The sequence below is a fragment of the Oryctolagus cuniculus genome, chromosome 2 (assembly GCF_051225735.1).
Source record: "Oryctolagus cuniculus isolate XC-2025 breed Fujian yellow rabbit chromosome 2, ASM5122573v1, whole genome shotgun sequence".
Taxonomy (NCBI): Eukaryota; Metazoa; Chordata; class Mammalia; order Lagomorpha; family Leporidae; genus Oryctolagus; species Oryctolagus cuniculus.
In genome coordinates this window covers 164,036,240-164,061,649 of record NC_142868.1, presented here as the reverse complement: position 1 = coordinate 164,061,649, position 25,410 = coordinate 164,036,240, and the positions used below count along the sequence as shown (strand labels likewise).

Here is a 25,410-nt window from a genome sequence, read left to right as displayed (position 1 = left end):
GGCAACAGGAAGGCCTGACAGTCAACCATGTTTTTTGAAGGGGAGGAAGGAAGAAAACAAGTGTGAGCTATGCCAAGCTTTGGGGGTGCTGCCGTTGGCACTGCAAGTACAAAGTTTGTTTAAAAAGAAAAGGGAAAAATTAAACTAATGCTTCAACAACCACAGAATAAGGTTTAGGACTGCAAAGAAAGAGGAAAAAAGAAACACGATTCCTCTCCAATTATACTGCCAAGCATTCACAAGTGAGCTGGGGATCATAAGGTTAATTATACATTTAATAAGGTGTCAGGGAGATAACTGCTCGTTTCTTTATAAAAATTAAAATGTACAAAGCAAGTTCTCTTTAAAGTATAATTACCTACACTTATGCATACAAAAGGACTGATTTCAATCTCTCTATTTTATAAAAGGCTTTCATTGCAACAGACAGCCAGTGCTTGAGAAAGAGACAAAAGTTAAACTCAAAAAAAAAGTTTACATGACAGACCAGATAAATCAAGTGTCTACCCAACCTGAGATGCTATAGTAAAATCAAATATGGCAAGACAATATTTTAGTTTACATTCATCACAGATGTCACTCTCCTAAGTTCCTAAAAGCACATTGCTCTCTCAAGGCTTTAAGACACTGTCAATACTAAAACGAAGGTATAAAAGCACTTTTGGGGACACACAGCACATTTACATTATAAACTGATGTTTTCGACATCTGTGAATAAAGTATTCTTTACTACGGCAAGAATCAGCTTTTACTGTCTGACAAGCAGGTAGAGGATGGGTAAAGTGCTGCTCATCAGGAACCTCCGTCTGGTAGAGAAAAGCACAAGGAAAGGCTGCGGCTCAGGCCTCAACTCAGAGCTGTGCCCAAGAGCCCTTGGGTAGGGCCGCCGTGGGCGCCGTAGCTGGAAGGGGCAGGCAAGAGCCCCAGCGCTCGCACCCAGCGCTGAAGAGCTGGCGAACGGAGCACAAGGGCCGCTGTCAAAGGAGTGTGTTAAAATACACAGCGCACAGCGACCGCGTATGATTACACAGTTAGGCACCTGCTCCCCTCCTGGCTGCTGAGACACGCGTGCACGAAGATAAAGCTAAGAGTTCATTTCTTTCGAAATAGAATGTTCACCACTGAAAGCAGCAATGCGAAGATTCCTGCAGTCCCTGCCTACCAGATACTGCCTTTTATCCTTTAAGGAAAAATAAAGGCGGGGGGCGGGGGGGAGGGAGTAGACAAACCAAGCCAAACAAAAAAAACCCCTAATAAACCTGAATCTCTGTTCAGAAACAAATGAAAAACCTTAGAAGCAGGGCCAACTTACAGTTTTTTATAAAACTGTTAATGCTGAGAAAAGTCTTTTTAAAATGGTATGGGTTTCTTGTCAAATCTGATGTGCTTTAAGGATCCAAACAGAAGCTCCAGCAAAGGGGTACAGTCTTACCTTCCCAATCTCCCACTTACGGTCTTGCGCAGCTGGTAGACATGTGAGTGAATATAATACTATTTACTATCCGAAATTGGCCCCAGGCCTCAATTTGACACAGGGAGTCTACACAAACACAGCCGTGGGCGGGATCGCGGTGGCTGTTTGACTGCCACCTGCTGGGAAGGGCCCCCAGCAGCGCCTGTTTGTGTACACTGCCAGTGGCAGCTCCGCTCACCCACCGTTCCCTCGCACTCGGCGCACGCAGCTTTATATTTAGTGCTGTTAAAATGGCATGAATGCGCTTGTCTCCCTCCCTGAAGATTGCTAATTTAACTGAGAGTGCGGGCCACAGAGACCTGCATTTGTCATTTAATGTGTCTGTGACACACAAGTGAATGGAAAGCAAATTCAACTCTTAATAAATCTTGAATAAGGCGCTGAGAATGTTTGAGTATTCAAGTGAGGAGCTGTACTTGAAAAGCAAACATTTCCTACTTTTTGTTTGCAAACTGTGTTGCCATGGTGATGCACAGTATTTAGAGCATTAGAGAAATTAAAGTAGGAAATCAAAGGAATTGTTGTTTTACATTACCTATCTGCACGGACACATTTGTCTTTAAATCACTTCAATGAGACCCGTCTTCCTCGGCCCCCACCCCTGGTTAATTATGAGGACATTTCTAGTCCCACTTGGCACCTGGAACACCAGCCGCCTACCACCTACAATGCAGTCCTTGTCAGGCAACCTTGACTCACGCTGAATTTAAATGTGCGAGCAGTGCCACACTTCCCTGCCAGTGTTCCACCATACACTTGTCTAGACATTTCTCAAGCCCCTGCTCCACGAGGAGAGGGTCGTACCTGTAGGAGGGCTCTGGCGTCATCTGTCTTGCCTGCATCCACAAGCTGAAGGAAGAAATCGGTGACAGGTTTGTAAACTGCAAACTGATTGGCCAGTCTCTCTGCCATGATGCTTACTGGAAAAACAACAGGTAAGAAGACTCCTTCGTCACAACAGTGGTATAACGAGCCCACCAAAGAGATTTGGTCTGGGCTCAGCAGAGATAAAATGTGCTTTTCTGTTCTTCAACTTACACTTTTCCGCTGCTGGATCCAATTGCTCCTCTATTACTTTTCTGAACAAGTAGGCCAAGCCAAAGAACTGGGGCTCCACGGTCGGAGTCCCTGAAGTAAGCATATTTTCAATGTTTTCAACGACAACATCTACATTATTGCTATAAAGGAAAGCAAAATAAATTTACAAATGTTTGTTTTTATATTAATATTGCAGGCAGTTTTACTCTAAGAACTTACTTTTAGACATTCTCATGGAAAAACATTGAGGGAAAAAAAGGAACTGTGTTTACAATTACCTAGATAAAAACACCGTGGAACATGCATCCACTCACATTTAGGTAGCAGAGGAATCACTGGGTGGTTCATGCTATAGTACTTCCATACTTTATTCTTTACCACACTTAAAACAGTTGCTTGTTTTAAAATACTGCTCTACTGACAGTATCAAACAAGTGTACACAGAAGAATTAATGGAGATAACTTAGAAAACACTGTATCTTAAATACTTAAATTTGATTGTGTTTCTCTGGATATAAAGTGAATACCTCTTTAAATGCTCTAATTTGTACTTTATAAATCTACAATTGGTCACTAGCGTATGAAGTAGGAACATTTTAGGATTTTTAAAGAGGATGATAATGTCTTCAAAAAAGGTATATATTTTCATATTAACCCACAGTTGTATGTTTCTCTTTGTCAGGTATATTTGGGATATACTCAACTTACAGTAAAAGTCCCTGAAGCATTTTAATACTTAAATGTGAAAAAAATCCAACCACGTGGCCTCATTTAATAAATTACTTCATGTGTATCATGTTGGTTGAGCTCATCTGTATCTGATAGTTTATAGTTACAGCACTCCAGATTCAAATAATTTCATGTTGAAAATGGTTACATTAAATAATTCACTGTTAAAAATGAATGCTCTTTTACAATACATTTGTCTTATGTGTTTCAGAGAAATTACAGTGAGTAAAAAATACATTCTCCAAATCATGTAAAACTGTGTAACAATTAAAAATTCAACTGGCTCTTACTTGGGTAATTTCCGTATCTTGTAACTTAAAAGAATCACATTTTCTTACGAAGGGGGAAAGTTTGAAGTTCTATTTGGGGAAACAGTTTTAAAAAGTAAAGCAAAAATAACCTTCTCTGCTCAAAGAAACAGGAGTAAGCAAACAAAAAAAAAATACAAAAAAAAGCAAACATTATATTTTAAAGTCATATGCCATTAAATTTATACATTAACTGTTAAAGAACATTTCCCCTCAAAGGCACTAAGAGTGCCTTCCTCGTGAATAAATGCCTTGCAAGTGAGGTTACTAAAAAATCCAGTCCCCACTTCCTTCTACAGCGGTGTGAAGAGACTCCACTCTTAAATGTCTCCCCTTTTTATGGGTGAGCACCCTTATGGGCGGTGGGGGATATGGAAACGCATATTTTTAACAAGCTTGCTCTGTTTCACCATATTCTAGGAGGGGGTCACTCTCAGGATTGCTGACAAGCACGAGATCGTTTTTAGCTTTTGTAATGGAAGTGTTTCACCAAGAAACCCAGACAAGAAAGGTGAGTAACTGTGGAGCAACTTATAGCAAATTGACAAATGCTGTTCATTCTAAAAGTTAACTAGGAAACAATCAGAATATGGAATTTCTAATGCAGCTGACGTGTTTTCCAAATGCCTGAAAGAGTTTTTTTAAAAGTAAAAACTGAGATACTGCTCACTCACTCCAGGGTATGCCAGAGGAAAAGAAAGCTTAAAAAAATACTCACTTCTTTATTTGTGCCAAAGCAATGTTATTGATGAAAACCATCCGCGAAAGTCCGATTGAGTCAAGTCCATGCACCATCTTCTGAATTGCTTCTATGCTTTGTACATCACCCTTCAGGGCAAATGCCTGGATGAGGCGGGTCACTGCTAACCTAGAGGGCGTCTGCCCCAGGTCCAAGGCAGCTTTTAGCGTCCTCAGAGCCTCTGAAATCAAAGAGCAGAGCACAGAGCTCTTCTCATATGATCCATACTGACGAATGCATTTTGAAAACCAGCTTTTAAGTATGAGCGCCAAATGGCTATATATGAAAGACCATGAATAATTTACTCTGGATCACAAAAATATCAATACTTCATGAGAAATCTAAAAAAATGACATAAGATATTGAGTGCAGAGAAATTTCTACTTTAAGTCACAGAAAAAATACAAGATTACCAACAATGTGAGTTCCATTCAGGGATAACCTTTTGTAACCAATTTCAAGTAAGTTGACAAGTTCAGAAAAACATAAAAAAGGAAGAATTTAAAAAAATTAAAGAGCTTGTAAAAAAAGAAAGCATCTTCTACCTAGCCATACTTCCCCAGACTTGATTCAATCTGAGATCATGTGATTAGGAAAACTTCTAATATCCCACAGATTGTTTCGTAAAAACACTGTCTCCCTCTGGTTCAGACAGAAGCACTCACACAGGATACAGGTAAACTGGAATACCCAATTTTTACACTCCCAGATTAGATGCCTTGCAGGTATTACTGATTATTTGCTGCGTGCAAGGCATGGTACCCAGTCTCACAACCACAATTACCCTTCTAAAGTTAAGAACCAATTATACAAATGAGACATTGAGGCAGAAGGTTCAAATATTTCTCCAAAGTCAAGGTCACATTGCTAGCACCAACCCTAGTCTAACCGTTCCAGAGTTTGCACCAGAGCTGTATGTGCGCATGAGAGTGGAGGGGTTCAGAGAATAGATCATGGTATGTCCATCCGAAGGGAGCGTGAGACCCTGTGACCTGAATCATATTCTTATACAAGACCTTCCTTCTGCACAGTTAATATCTTAAAGGACACCATACACGGTATCCACCCCTCCCTTCCCTGACTCCTTTCCACCCCAGTCACTCGATTCCAGCACTTACTCAATTACTCACTAGTGATACTAATCACACTGCAAAGGTGCCAGGTACCTTATTAACTCTGCCACAGTGTAAGCTCACAAAATTAAGTTAAGACCTAACTTGCATTATTTTTCCTCCCTACTTTAGATGGGGTTGAGAAAAAGAAACCTCAAAGACAGAAGCGGGGAACAGAAGAGGATTTAAATGCTGGCAAAGTCTGGAGCTCTTGCCAGCCACGGAGCAATGCGGGGTCAGGAAATGGGCTAGCACTGCTCCCATCCTCATAGAAGACCACTGGTTAGTGTGTGCTGAACACGGGGAGGGGTGGTGTCGCTAGAGGGGCAACAGCAGGGTCACTGTGTCTGCTCTCAGACAAGCTCAGTCAAGTGGAACAGCTAAGAGCAGGCCACACACCACACCAGGTACGCCTCCCAGCCAGTAAGAGACGGCAGTCGAGTGAAATTCATGTCAGGTTCAGTCAAAAATGAACCCCCTGAAATTCAGACACTGTCTTTATCTTATCTCCATTTCTACAGAAACATAAGCTACTGACAACAATAGGGTTATTTATGTGGGGGAGCAAGATCAACTTTTCAATGCCTTAAAATTGCCTCTCATTTTTATATAAAATTTCAACCTAATGAAGTCTTTTTTTTTTTTGGGAAACAGATGAAGGCTGCTCAAGTTTTAACAACAAGCGTTACACACCACTTCAAGGATGACCTACTGTTGTCCAAAAAGCCTGTCTGGATGGTGTGCTTGGCCTGTAGGGTGCTGGGGTGCAAGGGCTGCAAAGGAAGGAGCTACCACGTCCAGATTCAGTGCGAGTCACTCAGGAGACAGCTAGATGGCTGGCATGTTCACGTACTGACAGGCAACCCCAAAGCTGCACAGATGCTAACTTTCTCCCTCTCCAGGATGTGAATTTGTTTAACAAACAGGCAAACGAGGACTTAAGGCCATTGTAACAGACCGAGAAGATCCAGGTAAACGCATGTAGCAGCTTAAGAGCTTCTTCAGCTTCCCTCACAGCTCTCCTAAGAGGGTTTTGTCCTGTTAGCAGAACCGTGGTGGAACTATATTGACTAAAATTCAAATGAAAACTTTACATAAAAAGCTACCCACCTAAACTTAAGGGCTTCATCATCTCTCCTTGGGAACTCATTCATCGGACCTTCAGATCCAAGTCTACCCCACTGAGAACCCACAGTTCAACAGTCCCTATCTGTCCTCACCAAGGTCACTGCCACATATCACTGTTGTTACCTTAACATTAATTTAAAAACTCTAAACTTCAAACACACACCATATTTTATTGCTGTTGGTATTATGAACTATTAAAAAGTATTAGATTAAGTTTTAAAAATCAATATTATAATCATTTGGTGCGCAATCCCACACATTTAACACTCAATTTAACTCATTTGCTATCTCACACACAACCAACACAATATGCAAGAAACAACTGCTGGGAATTGTTTCAGATGCTCTAAAGTATGTTAATTTCCAAAGCAAAATGACTTGCACTGTGAATTTTAACGCACTTGAAAGCCTGTACTTTCTCTCGTTCTGGAACACAAATTTTGCATGTCTGAAGAGCTGTGATTCATCTTAAGAAAACCCATCTTGTGTTAAATGGAATGGAAACTGGACTAAGTGGTCAAATGACAAGTACATTCATATTCAAGCTGTATTATAAATGCATGTACAGTAATTTACGTCTCTCAGCTACCACAAAAGGCTCTTGATAAGCAGGTAATTTGCTAAATGGACTCCTTTATCCAAGTATTCGAAGGGCGTTACAAGAAAAATCTGCAGAGGCATTAATGTGACGTAAAGGTCAAGCATTGTGACATACCTTTCAAATAATCCCGCCTAACTTGCGTTATGATGAGGAGGCTGTTGGCAGCATCGTTCAGTGTGAAGCCCTTGATGTGGGTCTCAGCGCTAAAAGAAGCAGACATTTAGAAAGGAATTACTGACATGCTTCTGATACGATAATAAATGGTTGAGCACCAAGGTGAAATTATAAAAACTACTGTTCGTATGTTAAAAATATTGCTGCAAAATATCGACCTGGAGACAGCTTTTGTGTTATCCTGTCAATGGTTATAGAAGGATAATTTTTTTTTGCATTCTGACAGATGACAAAGTTGGAAGTGAGCAACAAAAGAAACAAAGTACAAGATTTTTTTTAAACAATCGGTTCAGATTCTTGAATGCTGACATATTAGATGACTAAAATAACTGCATGCCCTGCATTGTTCTGCTGCATCCTAAGTGGGATACTTTTCTCTCTTTTTTTCCTCCATTCACCATGATTATAAAATGTAAAACTATTCTTCCAGCAACAAAAATGAACATTTATTTTCAGCACTGTATATTTAAAATATAAACCAAAGCATATTACTAACCAACACCATATCATTTGGTTGATTAATTTTCAAATTTCTGTCAAGTAGATACATACAGTTTTTAAAGCTTTAAAACCTACCATTGAACTAAAGCCGCTGTTACACGAAAATTAAAAATTTATTATAACAATCTTGTCTCAGCCCTTAAATTTGAAACATAACTCCCAACTTCTTAAAACTTAAGAGGAAAAAAACTGTTTTTCCTTATGACTAAAACCTACAGAATTTAGGAGAAAAAAAGAAGCCCAAACAAACAAAAAAGCTCAAAAGCAAACGGCAGGTGATTTTTGTGTGCTATGCTACGGCACAGCTCCTGTGAGGAAACTTCCGCATCTCTGATGCCCTCGGGGTTCACCTTCCAATTAGGAAGTCGCCAAAGGCCAAAAGGAGCAAAAGCCATCGCTGCCATTTGTCGTGGGTGGTCAGTGATGACCTTGGTCTGCCAACACGAACACACAAACTGAGCAGATTGTGAGGGAAGCAGGGGCACTGCTGAATTATTCTCATCAATCCCAAGAAAATCCTCCAGACACCAGGGTGTACCTGACCTCTCAGTCACTTCCAGTCTCTAGGGTTCACCCCTGCAGTCCCTGGTCACAGGATTTCCTTATTCCGCCACCAATCCTCTTAATCCCACAAAGCACCCCTTGCTCAGTTTGATGTTTTTCCCTTTGTCCCATCTGTCAAAGCTCTTAAGTCAACAACGTATGCGTGAGACTATAAACTGCAGAAAGCAAAGGATTTACTTTCTCAATCTTTGGCATGATTAAATAAAAATTAGACACTATTAAAAGCTCACTTCTTATGGCAATATTATTATATACAGTATGCCATATTTACTTACTTAAAAATATTACCTAAAATTCGAAAACCATGGGATAACAAAACTTGTTTTAAAAGTGATAAAGCGTAACCTACAAAGCTTTCCAAAACTTTAAAACACATAGCACCCTCTTTCAATAATCTCTTCCCATCTCAAAAAGCTGACTATTCGTTACAAATATGAAAGTGAAGGTAAATACCAACAACAGAAAACTCCAAATCTATTACATAGTCATTTATCTTACATATGTAGAAACTGACCACTCTCAATAAAAATATACTGCAAAGTGGCAAAAGGAGGAAAACTAAACAACCCACTGATAAGAGATCTCTGCATTGGAATCATTAATATGCTATGAGACAAGAAATGTACTTTTGACTAATTTTGATCTTTCCTTTTGGAAAAAACCTTGGACAGTCTAGAACTGTCAAAGCAAACTTCCTGTGATTATGGGAGTCCAATAGAGCCAGCCACAAGCCACATGGTACTATATGGTTACTGCGACAGGGAAACAGAAATGAATACAGTCTTAGTTATATTGAATTATAACTCATTTAAATTCAAATACTGTCTTATGGCCAGTGGCTACTGAACTGGACAGCACAGGCACCTAGACATTTTCTTTCTATCTGTAGAATTGCCAGAATAGAGAGGAAAAAATTACAGGGGAAAAGGGTATCAATCTTCGAACATATAATCCAAGGTAAAAATTAATCCACCTCCATGAAAGAAGACTGTATTACAGGGAGTTTCATATTAGACATTTCAGAGAGATGAATGATGCGTGGATTGTGCATACGTAATACACAGGACACTGGTCAGAGATTATAATTTGTAATAGGTTTGGATAACAAAACTGGGTTGCACAGTAAAAACCATCAGGGATAGATTCAGCATTATTTCTAGATAGAAGAAATAGAAAGCTAACAGGGACAAGGGAAAATAAAGTGTTACTATCAAAAGATAAAGGACTGCTGTTGCAAGATTTTCAAATAATATTATCAGAGATTGGAAGCAGCTTCCCTCCTTTGACAGAATCAATCATAGGTAAATTTTGATTTCAAAACATGAAGAAATTAAAAATGAATGTTTTCTTAAATTTTTAAAAGGCAGCTATGTTATTTTTGAGGTTCTATTACTTGTTGGAAAGGTAAACTGACCTTGTTAAAAAAAATCGAAGAAAACTCACTAGAGGTCAAGTGCATCTGAAGCACATTAGAGACATCAAATGTACAATAAAAACAAAGTTGGCATTCTTTATTTCCCAGGAAAACTACTGCTGTTGAGGTTGAACCAGTGACATTAACTAGGTAATTATAACAGGTTGCTATTTATGGACTCAAAAAAAGGGTGCTAGAATACTACTACTAATGGAACTGCCACTTGCTATAGGGGTTCACTTGGTCACTGTGTTACAATAAAGTTACCCATAAAAAAATAATTCTTGTTTACTCTGATCATTGATACAGAGCTGAAGGGGAAACAGATGACCCAGTCTAATGTTGGCAGTGAACTAGGAAATGAAGCTACAGAAGTTACATAATACATTCCCAGCTAACCCAAGATACAATCCTACACAGAACGGATATGAATCCAGTCTCCAGACTGATCTAAGGCTTTAGACCTAGGATTGTCTTGGGCCAACACAGCTACCTGGGGAGGCTGCTACAGAATAAACTTAGATGGATAACACAACTCATATAAAAGTGCCCTCAAGATACAGAAAGTCTCACTTATATCTGGACTCTAAATAGTCAAACTCAGAAACAGAGTGGAATGGCTGCCAGGGGCCAGGTGGGGAGGAAAAGGAGGGAGATGATGTTTAAAGATCTGCTATGAGATCAATAAATTCTAGAGATCTATATGTCATAATGCCTACAGCTAACAGCAGTGATTAATATACTTAAAATCACAGACGCAAAATTCAATAATATAGTAGTAGCAATAAAGAAGGCGGGGGAGACACTGGGAGGTGACGCATGTTTATAGCATTTATGGTGGTGACGGCTTCATGGGTCATCAGAAAGTTCACAGAGGGGCTGGTACTGTGGCACAGCTGGGTAAGCTGCAGCTTGTGACACTGCCATCCCATACTGCGTGCCAGTTTGAATCCTGACTGCTAACTTCCGATCCAGTTTCTTGCTGGTGTACCTGGGAACACAGCAGAGCACAGCCCAAGTGCTTGAGACCCTGTCATCCATGTGGGAGACCTAGATGGAGTTCCTGGCTTCAACCTGGCCCAGTACTGGCTACTGCAGGCACTTGAGGAATGAACCAACAGTTGGAAAATCTCTTTATCTTTTGCTTTGCCTTTCAAATAACTATTTATATAAAAAAAGATCATGGAAAACACTGAAATGAAAAAACTATGCACATATTTCATTTTTTTACATCAAAATAATCTTATCTTTTGCTCCCATTTTCTATTAACTTATCCCCAAATTCATTGAGATATATACAAATTAAATATATACATCTGTTTTTCTGTCAATTATACCTCAGAAAGGCTTCATGAAGATCTAAAGAGCAAGGGAAGGAAAGAAGATAAGCCTACATTTTGCAGATTGTGAATATAAGGGCAAATAGAAGGATCATGTTTATAGCTATCTCCTATGTCAGCATTCAAACTTATTAGATAAAGATCCACAGTAATCTCTCTCTCTCTCTGCCTGTCACTCTGCTTTTCAAATAAATAAATAAATCTTAAAAAAAAAAAAAAAAAAAAAAAAAAAAAAAAGAACCATGGTAAGACTACAGCAGGAATGATGTGACACTATATCCCAGTTCACAGACACATACATGCACACAAACTGATGTCAAAGTTGTGCTTTGTTACATGAAATGCTTTGATAGTTTCTATTTCATTTTGAAAAGTGCTGGTTCTGTCTCACCAAATAGGCCATATGGACCATGAACTGGGTGTGTCTTGCAGTCTGGAAACTACATCAGTGGGGTCTTCAACGAAAGGCATACATACTGCATGAATACACTAGGGTATGTAAAGCATAAACACTTAAACCTGTATTTTAAAATATATTTTGTGGATTTTTTTTGACTATGTATTATACCTACGGGTGATATGTCAGTACAATTCTTTATTAATGGTTTGCGATCAAAATCTCTAACGCATGATTGAATCACCTAGGGCATTCAATAACATGCGCATCCCTGGGCCCTGCACCAGCTGAGAACCTTTGGGGTAGGCTGGGGGAAACTTTTAATACTACTTTTGGGAAGCATTTCAGAGGTCTCTGTGAACAACCTCAGGACTCGGGGCTTTGCAGTTTTCTCTTTTTGCGTCTATTGCCTCACTTAGTCACATCCAATTGTCAACACAAAATGCTCCTGTCTTCTTTCTGTCTCCCTTTCTCCCAAGTCACTGTCACTTCAGAACACTTCTGATCATTCTGAGTAATACCAGGATAAAGAATTTCATAATAATTTTCTGAGAGAGGTAGTTTTAGAAGATAAAACACACCCTTGACCACAGTGGCTACAGTTCACAGGGCACTGCTCAATGTCAAATTTTCTAAGACACTAATTGAGGGCATACTGAGTATTGTAGTTTAATTAGCAATTGAGGAAACACACTTGAGACACAGAGTACAGGAAAAACCTAAATTGGGGGTTGGGGGGAGGCACAGCATTGTGGCACAGAGGATTACACTGCTGCTTTTGACACTGGCATCCTATGTTTGAGTCACAGCTGCTCCACTTCTGATTCAGCTTCCTGCTAATGTGCCAGAAAAGGCAGTGGATATACTTGTGCCCCTGTTACCCATGTAGCCGACAGGGATGGAGTTTTTGGCTCTTGAATTTGGCTTGGCCCAGACCTGGCTGTTTTGGTTATTTGGAGGGTGAATCTGCAGATAGATCTCGCCTTGTCACTTCACACACCCCCACCCCCACCCCAATAGTCTCTCTCTAAAATAGATAGATCAGGGGCTGGCATTGTGGCATAGCAGGTTAAACCTCTGCTTGTGACACCAGCATCCCATATTGGCACTGGTTTGAGTCCCAGCTGTTCCACTTCAGATCCAGTTCCCTGCTTATGTGCTTGGGAAAGCAGCGGATGGCCCAGGTGTTTGGGTGCCTGCACCCAAGTGTAGAACTTGGAAGAAGCTCTTGGCTTCGGCCTAACCTAGTGCTAGCCATTGCAGCCATCTGGGGAGTAAACCAGCAGATGGAATCAATCAATCTCTTACTCTGACTTTCAAATAATAAATCTTTTAAAAAACTTACTGGAATACAAACAGTAAATACAGCTCTATAATGCACAACTTCAACAGCCCCAGTATAAACACTAGGTTTTCTAGTGACCTGAAAGAATGGCATGCACCCATTTCCTATTGAGGATTCTAATATTCCAAAAGTACTATGACTTAAAGAATTTCCAAGCTACAGAGAATAGGTAAGAACTCACAACATATAAGAAAAAGTTTTACTTTCCCATTGAAAATAGAGATACTGACCCATCAAAGACAAGTCTAGGTTCCAAAGCAGGTACCCTTGATCTATCCCTTTCTAGGTCCTTTTGATTAGTAACTAGAAACAGCAGTCAGATAACAATACATTAAGAAAACTTCATTCTCATTTTGATTAGTAAAGTATATTAATCTAGGGGAAAAACAAAAGCACTACCCATTGCCCCACCCAAAAAAAAAAAAAAAAAAAGCTTTAAATAAATAATATACTAAAAAAAAAAACACCTCACAAAGGGCATATAAGATATGCTAAGTGCCCAGGTTTCCTTTAAATCCTTCATACTCATAATGTTTAGGTAAAATTATCATGCGTTCATCATGTGGAAGAAACATTGAGGCTCAGAGATGGGACTTCAAATAGGATTCAAGTTCCAATCTAATTCCAAGTCCCTGGGCGGGCATTTACACAGTGGTTAGTAAGTCGTCACTTGGGATACCCAAATCCTATATCAGAGTGCGTGGTTTGAGTCCTGGCTGCTCTGCTCTAATCCAACTTCCAACTAACGCATATCCTGGGAGGCAGAAGGTGATGGCCCAAGTACTTGGGTCCTTGCCATGCCATGTCAGAGACCCAGATTGAGTTCTGGAGTCCTGGCTTTGGCCTGACCCAGCCCTGGTTGGTGCAGGCATTTGGGAGAGAAGCCAGTAGATAGATCTTTCTCTGTCTCTCTGCTTTTCAAATCAAATGAAAATAAATTAAAATAATAATAATTTAATGTTCCTGGTATCTTCATTGTATCAGGCTACCACCATTTACCACAAAAGGCACATAAATTCCATTTTAGAAACAGAATACGTGGATATCTTAAATGACTCAGAAGGGTATATAAAAGAAACGGAATGGACTACACTGTAGGTGGTTAGTAAAGGGAAAATTTTTTATGTGTTACAGAACTCATAAAATTATTTAAGATTTTCATATGACGTTTATTGAGCAGCTGAGGCTAGTCAGGCAACTGTCACTACAGTAACACACCATCAGAAAAATCCTAATGGTAACCAATAGTGGTTTTTTTTTTAAATATATTTCTTTTTCTTTTTTTTGACAGGCAGAGTGGATAGTGAGAGAGAGAAGCAGAGAGAAAGGTCTTCCTTTTTGCTATTGGTTCACCCTCCAATGGCCGCTGCGGCCGGCGCACCGCACTGATCCAAAGGCAGGAGCCAGGTACTTATCCTGGTCTCCCATGGGGTGCAGGGCCCAAGCACTTGGGCCATCCTCCACTGCACTCCCGGGCCACAGCAGAGAGCTGGCCTGGAAGAGGGGCAACCAAGACAGAATCCGGCGCCCCCACCAGGACCAGAACCCAGTGTGCCCAGCGCCGCTAGGTGGAGGATTAGCCTACTGAGCTGCGGCGCTGGCTGGCCCCCAATAGTGTTTTAAAATGAGAGGTTTAATAAATAAGTAATACTTACAAATCTTTCACTTGCATTGCTTGTATAAAACCATTGTTTGACAACAGTAATTTTATAAGACTGTTGTAAGTTTCACTGTTAAACACAATGTTTTGCCTTTCCGCTTTCAGGAAAATATTATATGCATCTGCAAGAGAAAAATGAAACAAAAAATGAGATGACATTATTCTGGAATGGCTACAAGAAGGGGAGATGTGGTGGAGGGGAGCACAAACAAAGGCCTAAACTTACTTGTTTCTTTGAATATCTACACACGATGACCATTTTACCAACATATACATTGATGTGGCAGGCAGACAAGTGCCACTTTGCAAATCTTTCAAAGACAAAGTTATAGTTTTCAAAATGATTATTTAATCCAACTGGATGGTACCAAAAATATTTCTTTTTAGCATTAATTTGCATACTAGCTTTCTTAAGTTGAGAAATTATTTTCATACCAATAAAAAAGAGAAATAGTTCTTTTGAATTTGCTTATCAAAAGTTTCCAAATAAACTGCAAAAATGTATATTAAAGTCCACATAAACCAGAGGTATAATTTAGACTGAGGGGAGCAGAAGACTCACATTAAAGCAATCTTTAATCTCTAAGTGGGTGGTTACAATGGCTAACATCTCCGCACAGCAGCAGCAGAGTGAATATAGCCTATAATTCTAAAATTAGGAGATCAAATTATTTGGCTACGACAGGACTTATACAAAAACATACAATTTTCAAATATACAGATATCTAACAAGTAAACCAAGCAACATTTGTTTGACTGATTAACAGTTTTATTTCACTTGTTCACAATAACTGTCAGAGAATGAAAAGATGTTACCAAAAGAGAAGTAACTACACTTTTCAGTCACTTACTTTTCTGAAATAAAATTGCCAGGCTATAAACAGCTAACTGAAACGATAATCCACTGTTGTATGCATAAAACAAATGATGATAAAGATGGGGCATAAACGAACAACTATCATGTGTGGCCCTCACAGATATAAGGAAGGCTCCATGTAAGAACATATAACTAGAAAAGAACACGAAATTAAATAATGTTTGAAAGAACGTTCTGAGCTACTTAAGAGTTCTCAGAACAAGCAAAGATTGTTATGACTGTACACAGAAGTTAGGGAAATTTGTATTAGTCCCTCCATTGAACTGAAGTGGCAATATCAAAACTTATTTATCCCTTCAAGCTTAATTCTGAGAAAAAAATGTATCACAATATTAATATTTGCATTTTAACTAAGGAGAGCAGTCTAGGCAAGTGCAAGTAACTACAGCACAAGTTCATCATACTATAAACAAGCCTTTCAAAGAACAATATCTGGCAGTCATTAAATTGCCAAGAACCCTGCATCACAGTTTATATTTGTGAAGACCTGCATGTGCCAGGACACTGGCAAAAAGTAGAAAATAAAAACACAAACAGTATTTATCTTGACTAAATACTTTAAGTCATGCCACAACAGCATACCTGCAAATATATTCTTTTCAAGGAGGCTAAGAAATTAAAATATAACATAATCATTGTCTATTTCCCAACACAATGCATACCATTCATTAGTTTGTTGAATGAAGAGGATATACAATAAATACCATTTGAATATTTAAAATTAACAAAATAAATCTATGTGGGCTTATTGGCTGTTTTCTCAAAGCCATGTTCTTCACATTAATTGGTATTAAAAGCAATGTGTTGGGGCCAGTGCTGTGGCATAGTGGGTAAAGCCACTGCCTGCAGTGCCAGTATCCCATATGGCTGCCAGTTCAAGTCCCGGCTGCTCCACTTCTGATCTAGCTCTCTGCTATGGCCTGGCAAAGCAGTGGGAGATGGCCCAAGTCCTTGGGCCCCTGCACCCACATGGGAGACCTGGAAGAAACTCCTGGCTCCTGGCTTTGAATTGGCGCAGCTCTGGCTGTTGCAGCCAGTAGGGGAGTGAAGCAGCAGATGGAAGATCTCTCTCTCTGTTTCTCCCTCTCTTGCTGTAGCTCTAATTTTCTCTGCATCACCCAGACTTTCAAATAAATAAATAAATAAATCTTAAAAAAAAAAAAAAAGCAAAGTGTTAAGTCCACTCTCATGGGTGTGTTTTTGGTGGAACAAGTGCAGTCTCTATTTAAGGAAACTGAAGTATCAGCTAAGTGCTCATGCAAGCATTCAGTTTTAAAACATTCACGTCTGTTGAAAGCATTTGAATCCTGAGAACACAGAAAAGTGCTGAGACTGAAGAATTGATAAGATAAAATCAACTAGATAAATGAGAATTACATATTAAAATCCTAATAGAGGTATACCTTTATATCTATACTAACTACTACATCATGTTAAGTAAGTAGGAAATTACAAAGGTCTATACATTTCCAAACTGATTTTCTTTCTTCCAAAGAGATCTCAAAACTGTCAATACTAAAATGAAAAAAATGAAACCTGCTGTATTTATTTCCTTAACAGTTAAATTTTCATAAGCATATTTGAGATCCAGATAAAAATGGAAGGAATTAAAGCATTTTCTAGAAAGAAATTAACAAACATAGGGAAACATGGGTAAAAGATAATTTGGGGAGGATAAAAGGAAATCTAAATAAATACAAGGGATTCAACTTGCAATTTCCTACCAGAAGGTAAAAGGTGGTTATAACAATTTTAAGGCAGTCTTAATAATAAAGGAGGCAATGTCCTCATGAAAGTTTACTGGAGAATGGAAAGGAGAGCGAGAAACAGGGCCCCCTCTTGAGATACTGCTTGACTGATCAGCACACATCAGCATGGTAGTCAATGCCTAAAGTCATTTTTTGCTTTCAAATAAAAATGGGTTTTATTATGAAAAATTTCATGGCCGGCGCCACGGCTCACTAGGCTAATCCTCCGCCTGTGGCGCCGGCACACCGGGTTCTAGTCCCGGTTGTTCTTAGTTCTGTCCCGGTTGTTCCTCTTCCAGTCTAGCTCTCTGCTGTGGCCTGGGAAGGCAGTGGAGGATGGCCTATGTCCTTGGGCCCTGCCCCCGCATGGGAGACCAGGAGGAAGCACATGGCTCCTGGCTTCAGATTGGCACAGCACGCCGGCTGTAGTGGCCATTTGGGGGGTGAACAAATGGAAAGGAAGACCTTTCTCTCTGTCTCTCTCACTGTCTAACTCTGCCTGTCAAAAAAAAAATTTTTTTTTCAAAAGGACTTAAAAACAGTATAATGAACCTCCCACATACTACTCATTTCCCACAACTAATACTTATTATTAACATTTTGTTAGATTTGCTTCTTTAGCCTCATATTTTAAAATAAATTATAAAAATCTTGATTTTTTCACCCCTCAATACTTCATATGGATCTCAAAAATTAAGGTTATTTTTTGATAAATTCTTAACACCAATGTCATATCTTGTAAAAATAAGAGTAAGTCTCTATTATTACCTACCAATCAGGTGATGAATACTGCCAAATGTCCCAAAATGTTGTAAAGGTAAAGTATGGAAAAAAGCAATCCATATTTGCAATTTAAGTTCCATCTCTCTTCTAGAGCACCCGGAGCCTGTCAGTCTACCAGAAAGGCACCTCTGAGAGTGCTTACCTTTGTTCCTCTTCATCTGGCAGGCTTTCAACACATGTTTCTGGATATCAGTTTCCAAAGGTGAGGGTGATGAAGAACTCAGGGAACCTGCTTCATCTTCACACCACAACTTTAAAACACAATTGTTTAGTTAACCCAAATCTAGTAAGTTCAGTGATCTCCCCAGCATGAAAGTGGGCTTGCTAGGCCCCAGTGATATACTGCAAACAACATGTTATGCATACGTTAAAAACAAATTACCTCTGGAACATCAAATGGAACTTCCTGATTACTGTTTCTAAGGATATCTGCTAATAATCGTAATGTCTTCTCACGAGGAATAACATTTTCTTCTTGCATTTTATTCCAGACAGCGTCAGCTTTTTGCCAGTTACCATTTATTTCTGTAGATTTGATTAAAGAAGTTAATGAATATGCTAAATAGAATTTGTGAAAAATGTTTACAACTTTTCCTTATTTAATGCTGAACAAAACATTATTCCAAACGTTGCCTTCAGGGAAAAGAAAGTGACTACACCCAAAGGCGAGGAAGAGAATTTTTTATACCTTTCAAATTGTAAGCCATAGAAACAACTTATTTATTAAAAAACACAAAAATCTGTTACCCCACATTTTATTGAACACTCTAAAAGTCATGCTGATAATCTTTTTAAAGTAACTGAGAAATATCCTATCACCAACATAAAAATTAAAAACAGGTAACAATTCAAGTAAGCCCTTTAATCTTTGCAAAGATGATGGATACATGTATATTATACAGTACACAAAACTGTGGGTCTAAAATGATTCAAAGTGTTCAGAATTTTCTTTAAAAGTGACAAATCTACAAACACTTTTTACTTATTTGGATACAGAGGACTGTTTCCTCTGTTGACTTGAATTTCCTTGATGTCGTGTATCAGGTTATATATTCTTAAAGAAGAAATCAGACCAAGTAAGTATCAAAAGGGGATAGGAAATCTGGTGTCAATCGGCAGATTAGTTCATATAGAAAACCCAGCTACTTCTATATGGTAATTTGGCCAAGTCCATTTAATAAATTAATTTCTGCTTGTGAAAAATTACAGCAAGATATGAAAAATGCTACATGATGCCAAACTCAATAAAGTGCAAATAAATACTGTTTTAGATATCTTCTTAGGAATTTGCAAATGCATGTGAGAACTATTTCCACTGTATAGGGATGAGCTCTAGAAAGGGGGTTTGTAGTACAGGATCTACTTTGATAATATCATCATTCCAAAAAATATGAAAACCCTAAAATTTACAACCAATTTTTACAACAGGACTCTCATAAGCTAATTTGCATTGTTCCTTCATTCTACATGGGGCAGGAGTTTGGCCTTGTGGTTAAGATGCTGGAGAAGACACCCATGTATCATACTGATGTACCTGAGTTTGATACTAAGCCCCACTCCTGATCCCAGCTTCCAGTCACCCATGTTTTCAGCCTAACTGAGTCCCCAGGGAGGGATCTTGGCAAGCATTTTGGGAATGAACCAATAGATGGGGGGAGGCTCCGTCTGCCTCTCAATTAAATAAACTTTCAAAAAATTATATAATGCAAAATTCAAGTAATTCAAGTATGTGAAAGTGTAAGACTTATTTGAGTCAAAAAAAAAAAAAATGCAAACCAAAGAATCTTTATTCTGAGGTAGGAAGAAAGTGGAGCACTTCTGCTCCTTGCCAGACTACCTGTGGATTATGGGGAAGACACAGGGATGGTTTCCAAGAACTGGTAACAATCCTGCTAATGTACTTTTAAAAATTCTTCATTTTTAAGGGAACAAAATTATTCCAAACAATGAAGAAAAAAGGTGGGTGGACACTCTACAGCTCTGTGCCTTCAGACTGGAAGAACTCTGGAAGATAATTTCTTCTTTTAAAAGGAGCACAAAATGATATAAAAAGCTTCTACTTTGGGAGGACAAAGACATCACAGAGATGCAAAACTATTAACATAGACAAGCAAACTTGTGGAAAGGAAATATTTCACAATACTGAGGAGAATTTGTGTTATATGGCATAAAACAGCTCAGTAAATTAGCTTTTTAAAAGGGAGAACATTTCCTGGAAATGTACCCGGGTTGCCAGATACAAAACAAGAATTTGAGGCAATCAAACCAAGCAGTGTGTCGAAATGTGTAAAGCTGACAAAAGTACAAAGGGCCACATTTTTCTTTTCTAATATCTCTATGGGCTTAAAATCCTTCCACGGAGACAATACTGAGCAGACCTGTTATTTAGGAGTCAAAATGCCCAGAAAGCTGGACTGGACATTCTGCCCCTGTAACCACATCACTTTACGGGAACTCACAGCACCCTCATTAAGAGACACAAGGGTGAAGTGTTCTAAATGACCTCTGAAAACTCTGGGGCCATGACACCAGATGTTTTGACACTAGTATTGAGTTTTACAAGAACAGACCTATGAAGGGGCTTCAGCAAGTTCATGGAAAACAGAATTTAAAGATAATGTGAGCTTTCCATTAACTTTTCAGAGCTCCAAAGTGGGACTCTCTTTTATGGCTCTCTGACTAGGGTGTAAGAAGGGGGAATTCATGCATGTTCTCTGTGGCTGACAGTTTTTTTTTAAACATTTATTTATTTATGTGAAAGGCAGTAAGAAAAGCAATGGCAGAGGGATAAGAGAGCGAGCGAGCGCCTTCCATCTGCTGGTTCACTCTCCAGATGACTGCAACAGCCCAAGGACTTGGGCCATCTTCTATAGCTTTCCCAGGCCACAGCAGAGGGCTGGATCGGAAGTGGAGCAGCTGGGACTCAACTGGGGCCCATGTGGGATAACTGGCACTGCAGGTGGCGGCTTTACCTGCTACGCCACAGCACCAGCCCCAGGCTGACAGTTTTTACACTGTATTGTCTCATCACGTCTGAAAACATGGAGCTACTACTACAGCTGAGGGGGTGCATCAGACATCAGTCGAGCCAATGTGAAGGGGTTCCCACTGGTTAAAGATGGACAGTTTGGACAATAGAAAGAATAATGACTGAAACAAGTTAAAACACAAATATATTTTTTAAACCCATGAATTCAATTAAAAAAAAAAGAGTCACCAACTTTGGAGGTTTCAAAGTCATCAGCACTTAAAATTGGCAATTAAAGGGAGAAAAAGAAGTATTTGTCTTTTCTTGTGAATTTATTTCAAATTGTTAAGTGAAAAAAAAACGGAGGCCACAGAACACAGTGTAGAATATGAAATACGGTGAGAATAAACCAATCCCAATAGAATATAAAATAAAACGAGGACCACATAGGTAAAACATTTATGGGTATAAGGGTGAGTGTGACACAGTGGCCAGCACACTGCTTGGGCTGCTCACAGGCTGCCTCAGAGGGCACGGGCTTGAGTCTCAGCGCTGCTTCTGGCGCCGGCCACCTACTAAAGCACACCTGGGAAGCAGCAAATGATGGCTCAAAGACTTGAGTCCCTGTCACCAATGTGGGAGACCCAGACTGGACTTCTGGCTTTGGCCTGGGTCAGCCTTCGTGGTTGCAGATATCTGAAGAGTGAATCAGCAGATGGAAGATCTCTAATTGTCTTTAAAATAGTAAACTAAACTAAACTAGAGTAAAGTAAAAACCCATATATTTATAAATGTAGAGAGGGAACTGGAAGAATGGCCAATTGACAAAGTTACCTCAGGAAGTTTGGGGAAGGGGTGGAAGCAATGACATTTTCCCATTTTGCAAGTACTCTATTATATTACTTGAATCTTTAGTAGTTAGAATACATTCATTTACCTTGTGTAATAATGGAGGGAAAAGATCACATGGTACAAAAAGAAATGTCAATGGCTATACATACTTGCAAATTACAAATGTAAGGCAGCTTGATTTTTAACTTTTGCTTTGTATATGTGAAGAAATTTAAATGTTTAGAACATAAGAAAACGTTTGCTAAGATGACAATATTGTCACTTAGAAAACAATAGAATATACCTTACAAAGGCAAGCAAGTTATTTCATTCAGGTAATGTTTGTTAAAAGTTCTAGAAGCTAATTATGCCTGTCACAATGAAAGGTCAAAATGTACTGAAAATGATAGCACTAAAGTTTGAATTATGACAGATTCTTTTAATAGTTCATGAATAACTACCACATTGTATTCACTCAGTAAAGCCATTGTAGAACAGCTAGTATTTAAAAGGTATGGGCGGTAGCTGTAGTAGACCACTGATCTAACTATCTGCTACATTTCTGTAGTATATTGTCATTAACAAAAACACTGTGTATAGGTTTGTGAGAGGTACTTTTTTTTTGTTGTTGTTGTTGTTGTTGTTGTTGTTTTTTTACAGGCAGAGTGGACAGTGAGAGAGAGAGACAGAGAGAAAGGTCTTCCTTTGCCGTTGGTTCACCCTCCAATGGCCGCCGCGGCCGGCGCTGCGACCGGCGCACCGTGCTGATCCGATGGCAGGAGCCAGGTGCTTCTCCTGGTCTCCCATGGGGTGCAGGGCCCAAGGACTTGGGTCATCCTCCACTGCACTCCCTGGCCACAGCAGAGAGCTGGCCTGGAAGAGGGGCAACCGGGACAGAATCCGGTGCCCTGACCGGGACTAGAACCCGGTGTGCTGGCGCCGCAAGGCGGAGGATTAGCCTATTGAGCCACGGCACCGGCCTAGAGGTACTGTTTTAAAATAAACAAATACTCTAACAGTCCAACCACTTTCAAAGACTAAAATCACATCAAGAAAAACAACAGTTCATAAGGAAGTTCCTGGTACCTGCACTGTGGCATGGAGGGTTAAGTCCTAACTGCCCATGACACTGGCATTCTTTATGAACACCAGTTCACGTCCTGGCTGACTCGCTTCAGATCCAGCTCCTGCTAATGTGCCTGGCTAAGCAGCGGAGGATGGCCCACGTATGTGGGAGACCCAGGTGGAGTTCCAAGCTCCTGGCTTTGGCCAGGCCCAGCTCCTGGTTCATTTTCATTGGTGGTTCATTTGGAGAGTGAACCAGTGGACAGAAGATTTCTCTCTGTGTCTCTCCCTCTCTAACTCTGCCTTTCAAATAAGTAAAATCTTTTTTTTTTTTTTAATTTATTTTATTTATTTGAAAGACAGTTACAGAGAGGTAGACAGAGAGAGAGGTCTTCCATTCACTGGTTCACTCTCTAGATGGCTGCAATGGCTGAAGCTGTGCCAATCCGATCCGAAGCCAGGAGCCAGGAGCTTCCTCCAGGTCTCCCACACGGGTGCAGGGGCCCAAGGACCTAGGCCATCTTCTACTGCTTTCCGAGGCCAAGGCAGAGAGCTGGATGGGAAGAGGAGCAGCTGGGAAGAGAACCGGCACCCATATGGGATGGCGGTGCTTCAGGCCAGGGCTTTTAATATGTTGTGCCACAGCGCTGGCCTCTCTTTTTTTTTTTTTTTTTTTAAATTCTTATGGGTCAAATAAAACATCTGTCAAAAATCTACAATCTAAAATATAGAATTTAAGTATAAGATAAATGCATTTCACATTCCATCCCTTATTATATGTTCCCTTTCAAATACATCAACATATAACAATATTAAAGTAGTGACCCAAGTCAGGGGGCAAAGTGGAGAGGGGCAGCAAAGGGGACATCTTACTTTTTCTGCGGTAAGGAAACAATTAGGACTACTACAACCAGATTATCTATTTACAGCACTATAGGTGGGAAGTTATGAAAAAGACTTCCCTAGAAGTATTCCACTGGCTTCCAGACTCCTGAGAGGCCACCCAAAACCAGCTGAGCTCCGCACACTACTGGATAAAACAGAGAGCAAGAAGAGATTGGAGGCAGGTGTCTAACAGAGCAGGTAGAGGGGATGAAAAAGGAAATTGTATTAACCTTCAGAGACTGCTTATCCTTAAACAAAACTTTAGAATGAATCTAGAAGTTTTCTCTTTTTGTTGGTTTTGAAAAATAAGTTATCATTAATTTCTTAAAAATTGTTATTTTTATATTTGAGAGGTAGGCAGACATATATATAGTTCTCATATCTGCTGCTTTACTTCCTAAATGCCCACAATGACCAGGGCTGGCCCAGGCTGGGTCAAAGCCAAGAGCTGGGAATTCAATCCAGGTCTCTCCCATATGGGTGGCAGGAACCCAACTACTTGAGCCATTACTGCTCCCTCTTGGAGTCGACATTTGTAAGTTAGTCAAGAGCCGGAGATGGTTATTGAACTCAAGTATTCTGATTTGGCACACAAGCATCTTAACCACTAGGCTAAACACCATCTCCCGCTGTTTCTTTAAAAAAAAAAAAAAAAAAGTTATGAAAAGTCCATCTGAATAGAAAAAAGAAGTTTGTGTGGCTGGCTGCCCCTCATACTTTTTGACTACTATCATGCCTTATACATTCTTACACCCTGAATTTTAAGTCTTGGTTATGAATCTTTCAGGAGAGCTCTACTTTTCTATCTGTAGTATCCAATATAATGCCTGGCATTGTAAGGGCTTCATAGACTTCTTCCCCACCCCACCAATAAATGCTTACACAGGCTTCTATAAGGACTACTTTATGTAACTATTGAAGTTTTTTTTGGTTGTTGTTGTAAATTTTTGTGGTGATGACTACTTTAAATGCTAAGACATAGTTGCATATAAAAATTCAGTATTTGGTCAGTGCCGTGGCTCACTAGGTTAATCCTCCGCCTGCGGCGCCGGCGCGCCGGCACACCGGGTTCTAGTCCTGGTCGGGGCGCCGGATTCTGTCCCGGTTGCCCCTCTTCCAGGCCAGCTCTTTGCTGTGGCCCGGGAGTGCAGTGGAGGATGGCCCAGGTGCTTGGGCCCTGCACCCCATGGGAGACCAGAATAAGTACCTGGCTCCTGCCATCAGATCAGTGCGGCGCGCTGGCCACAACACACTGACCACAGCGGCCACTTGGGGGGTGAACCAATGGAAAAAGGAAGGCCTTTCTCTCTGTCTGTCTCTCTCACTGTCTAACTCTGCCTGTCAAAAAAAATTTCATTTTTTTTGAAGTTTACATAAAACTAGAACTTAAACATAAAATAATTCCTTCAAAGGAAGAAAAAGTAGATAAAGGGCTGAGTGGGTACTCAAACACAGGTTATAATCCACAATTTAAGGGAAAAAATGCTTAAAGCATAAGGCTTTTATTCTATACATTTAATACTAGCGTCAGCACTGTGTTCAAGAATCTGATCATCATCCAAGAATTACATTGTGAAGTGCCTACTTCAATGTAACCAAAATTTGGAATATGTCAAGATACAAGACAAATTAACAAATTAAGTTCAAAAAGACAAATCAATCAACTTTTTCACTGCTATGTGTGGTGAAGTAAAATTTGCCATGACAAAAAGATAACAAATCTAAGTCA

The 25,410-nt window shown here is 39.7% G+C and overlaps 1 protein-coding gene and 1 long non-coding RNA gene across 2 annotated transcripts in view; one reads left to right on the top strand and one right to left on the bottom strand.

The window, feature by feature from the left end:
- Window positions 1-25,410, bottom strand: part of LRPPRC (leucine rich pentatricopeptide repeat containing) — a 110,361-nt gene that overhangs the window by 6,118 nt on the left and 78,833 nt on the right. Inside the window, exons 28-34 of the mRNA XM_008254465.5 lie at window positions 18,315-18,457; window positions 18,075-18,183; window positions 14,520-14,646; window positions 7,244-7,332; window positions 4,268-4,469; window positions 2,513-2,652; window positions 2,279-2,394 (exon numbers count right to left, since the gene is read on the bottom strand). Coding sequence (XP_008252687.3) covers window positions 2,279-2,394; window positions 2,513-2,652; window positions 4,268-4,469; window positions 7,244-7,332; window positions 14,520-14,646; window positions 18,075-18,183; window positions 18,315-18,457 — 926 coding nt within the window. The remainder of the gene's footprint in view (window positions 1-2,278; window positions 2,395-2,512; window positions 2,653-4,267; window positions 4,470-7,243; window positions 7,333-14,519; window positions 14,647-18,074; window positions 18,184-18,314; window positions 18,458-25,410) is intronic.
- Window positions 2,271-5,669, top strand: LOC103347691 (uncharacterized). The gene is made up of 3 exons (XR_001792990.4): window positions 2,271-2,409; window positions 3,970-4,060; window positions 5,533-5,669. It is a non-coding gene; the product is annotated as an uncharacterized LOC103347691 (long non-coding RNA).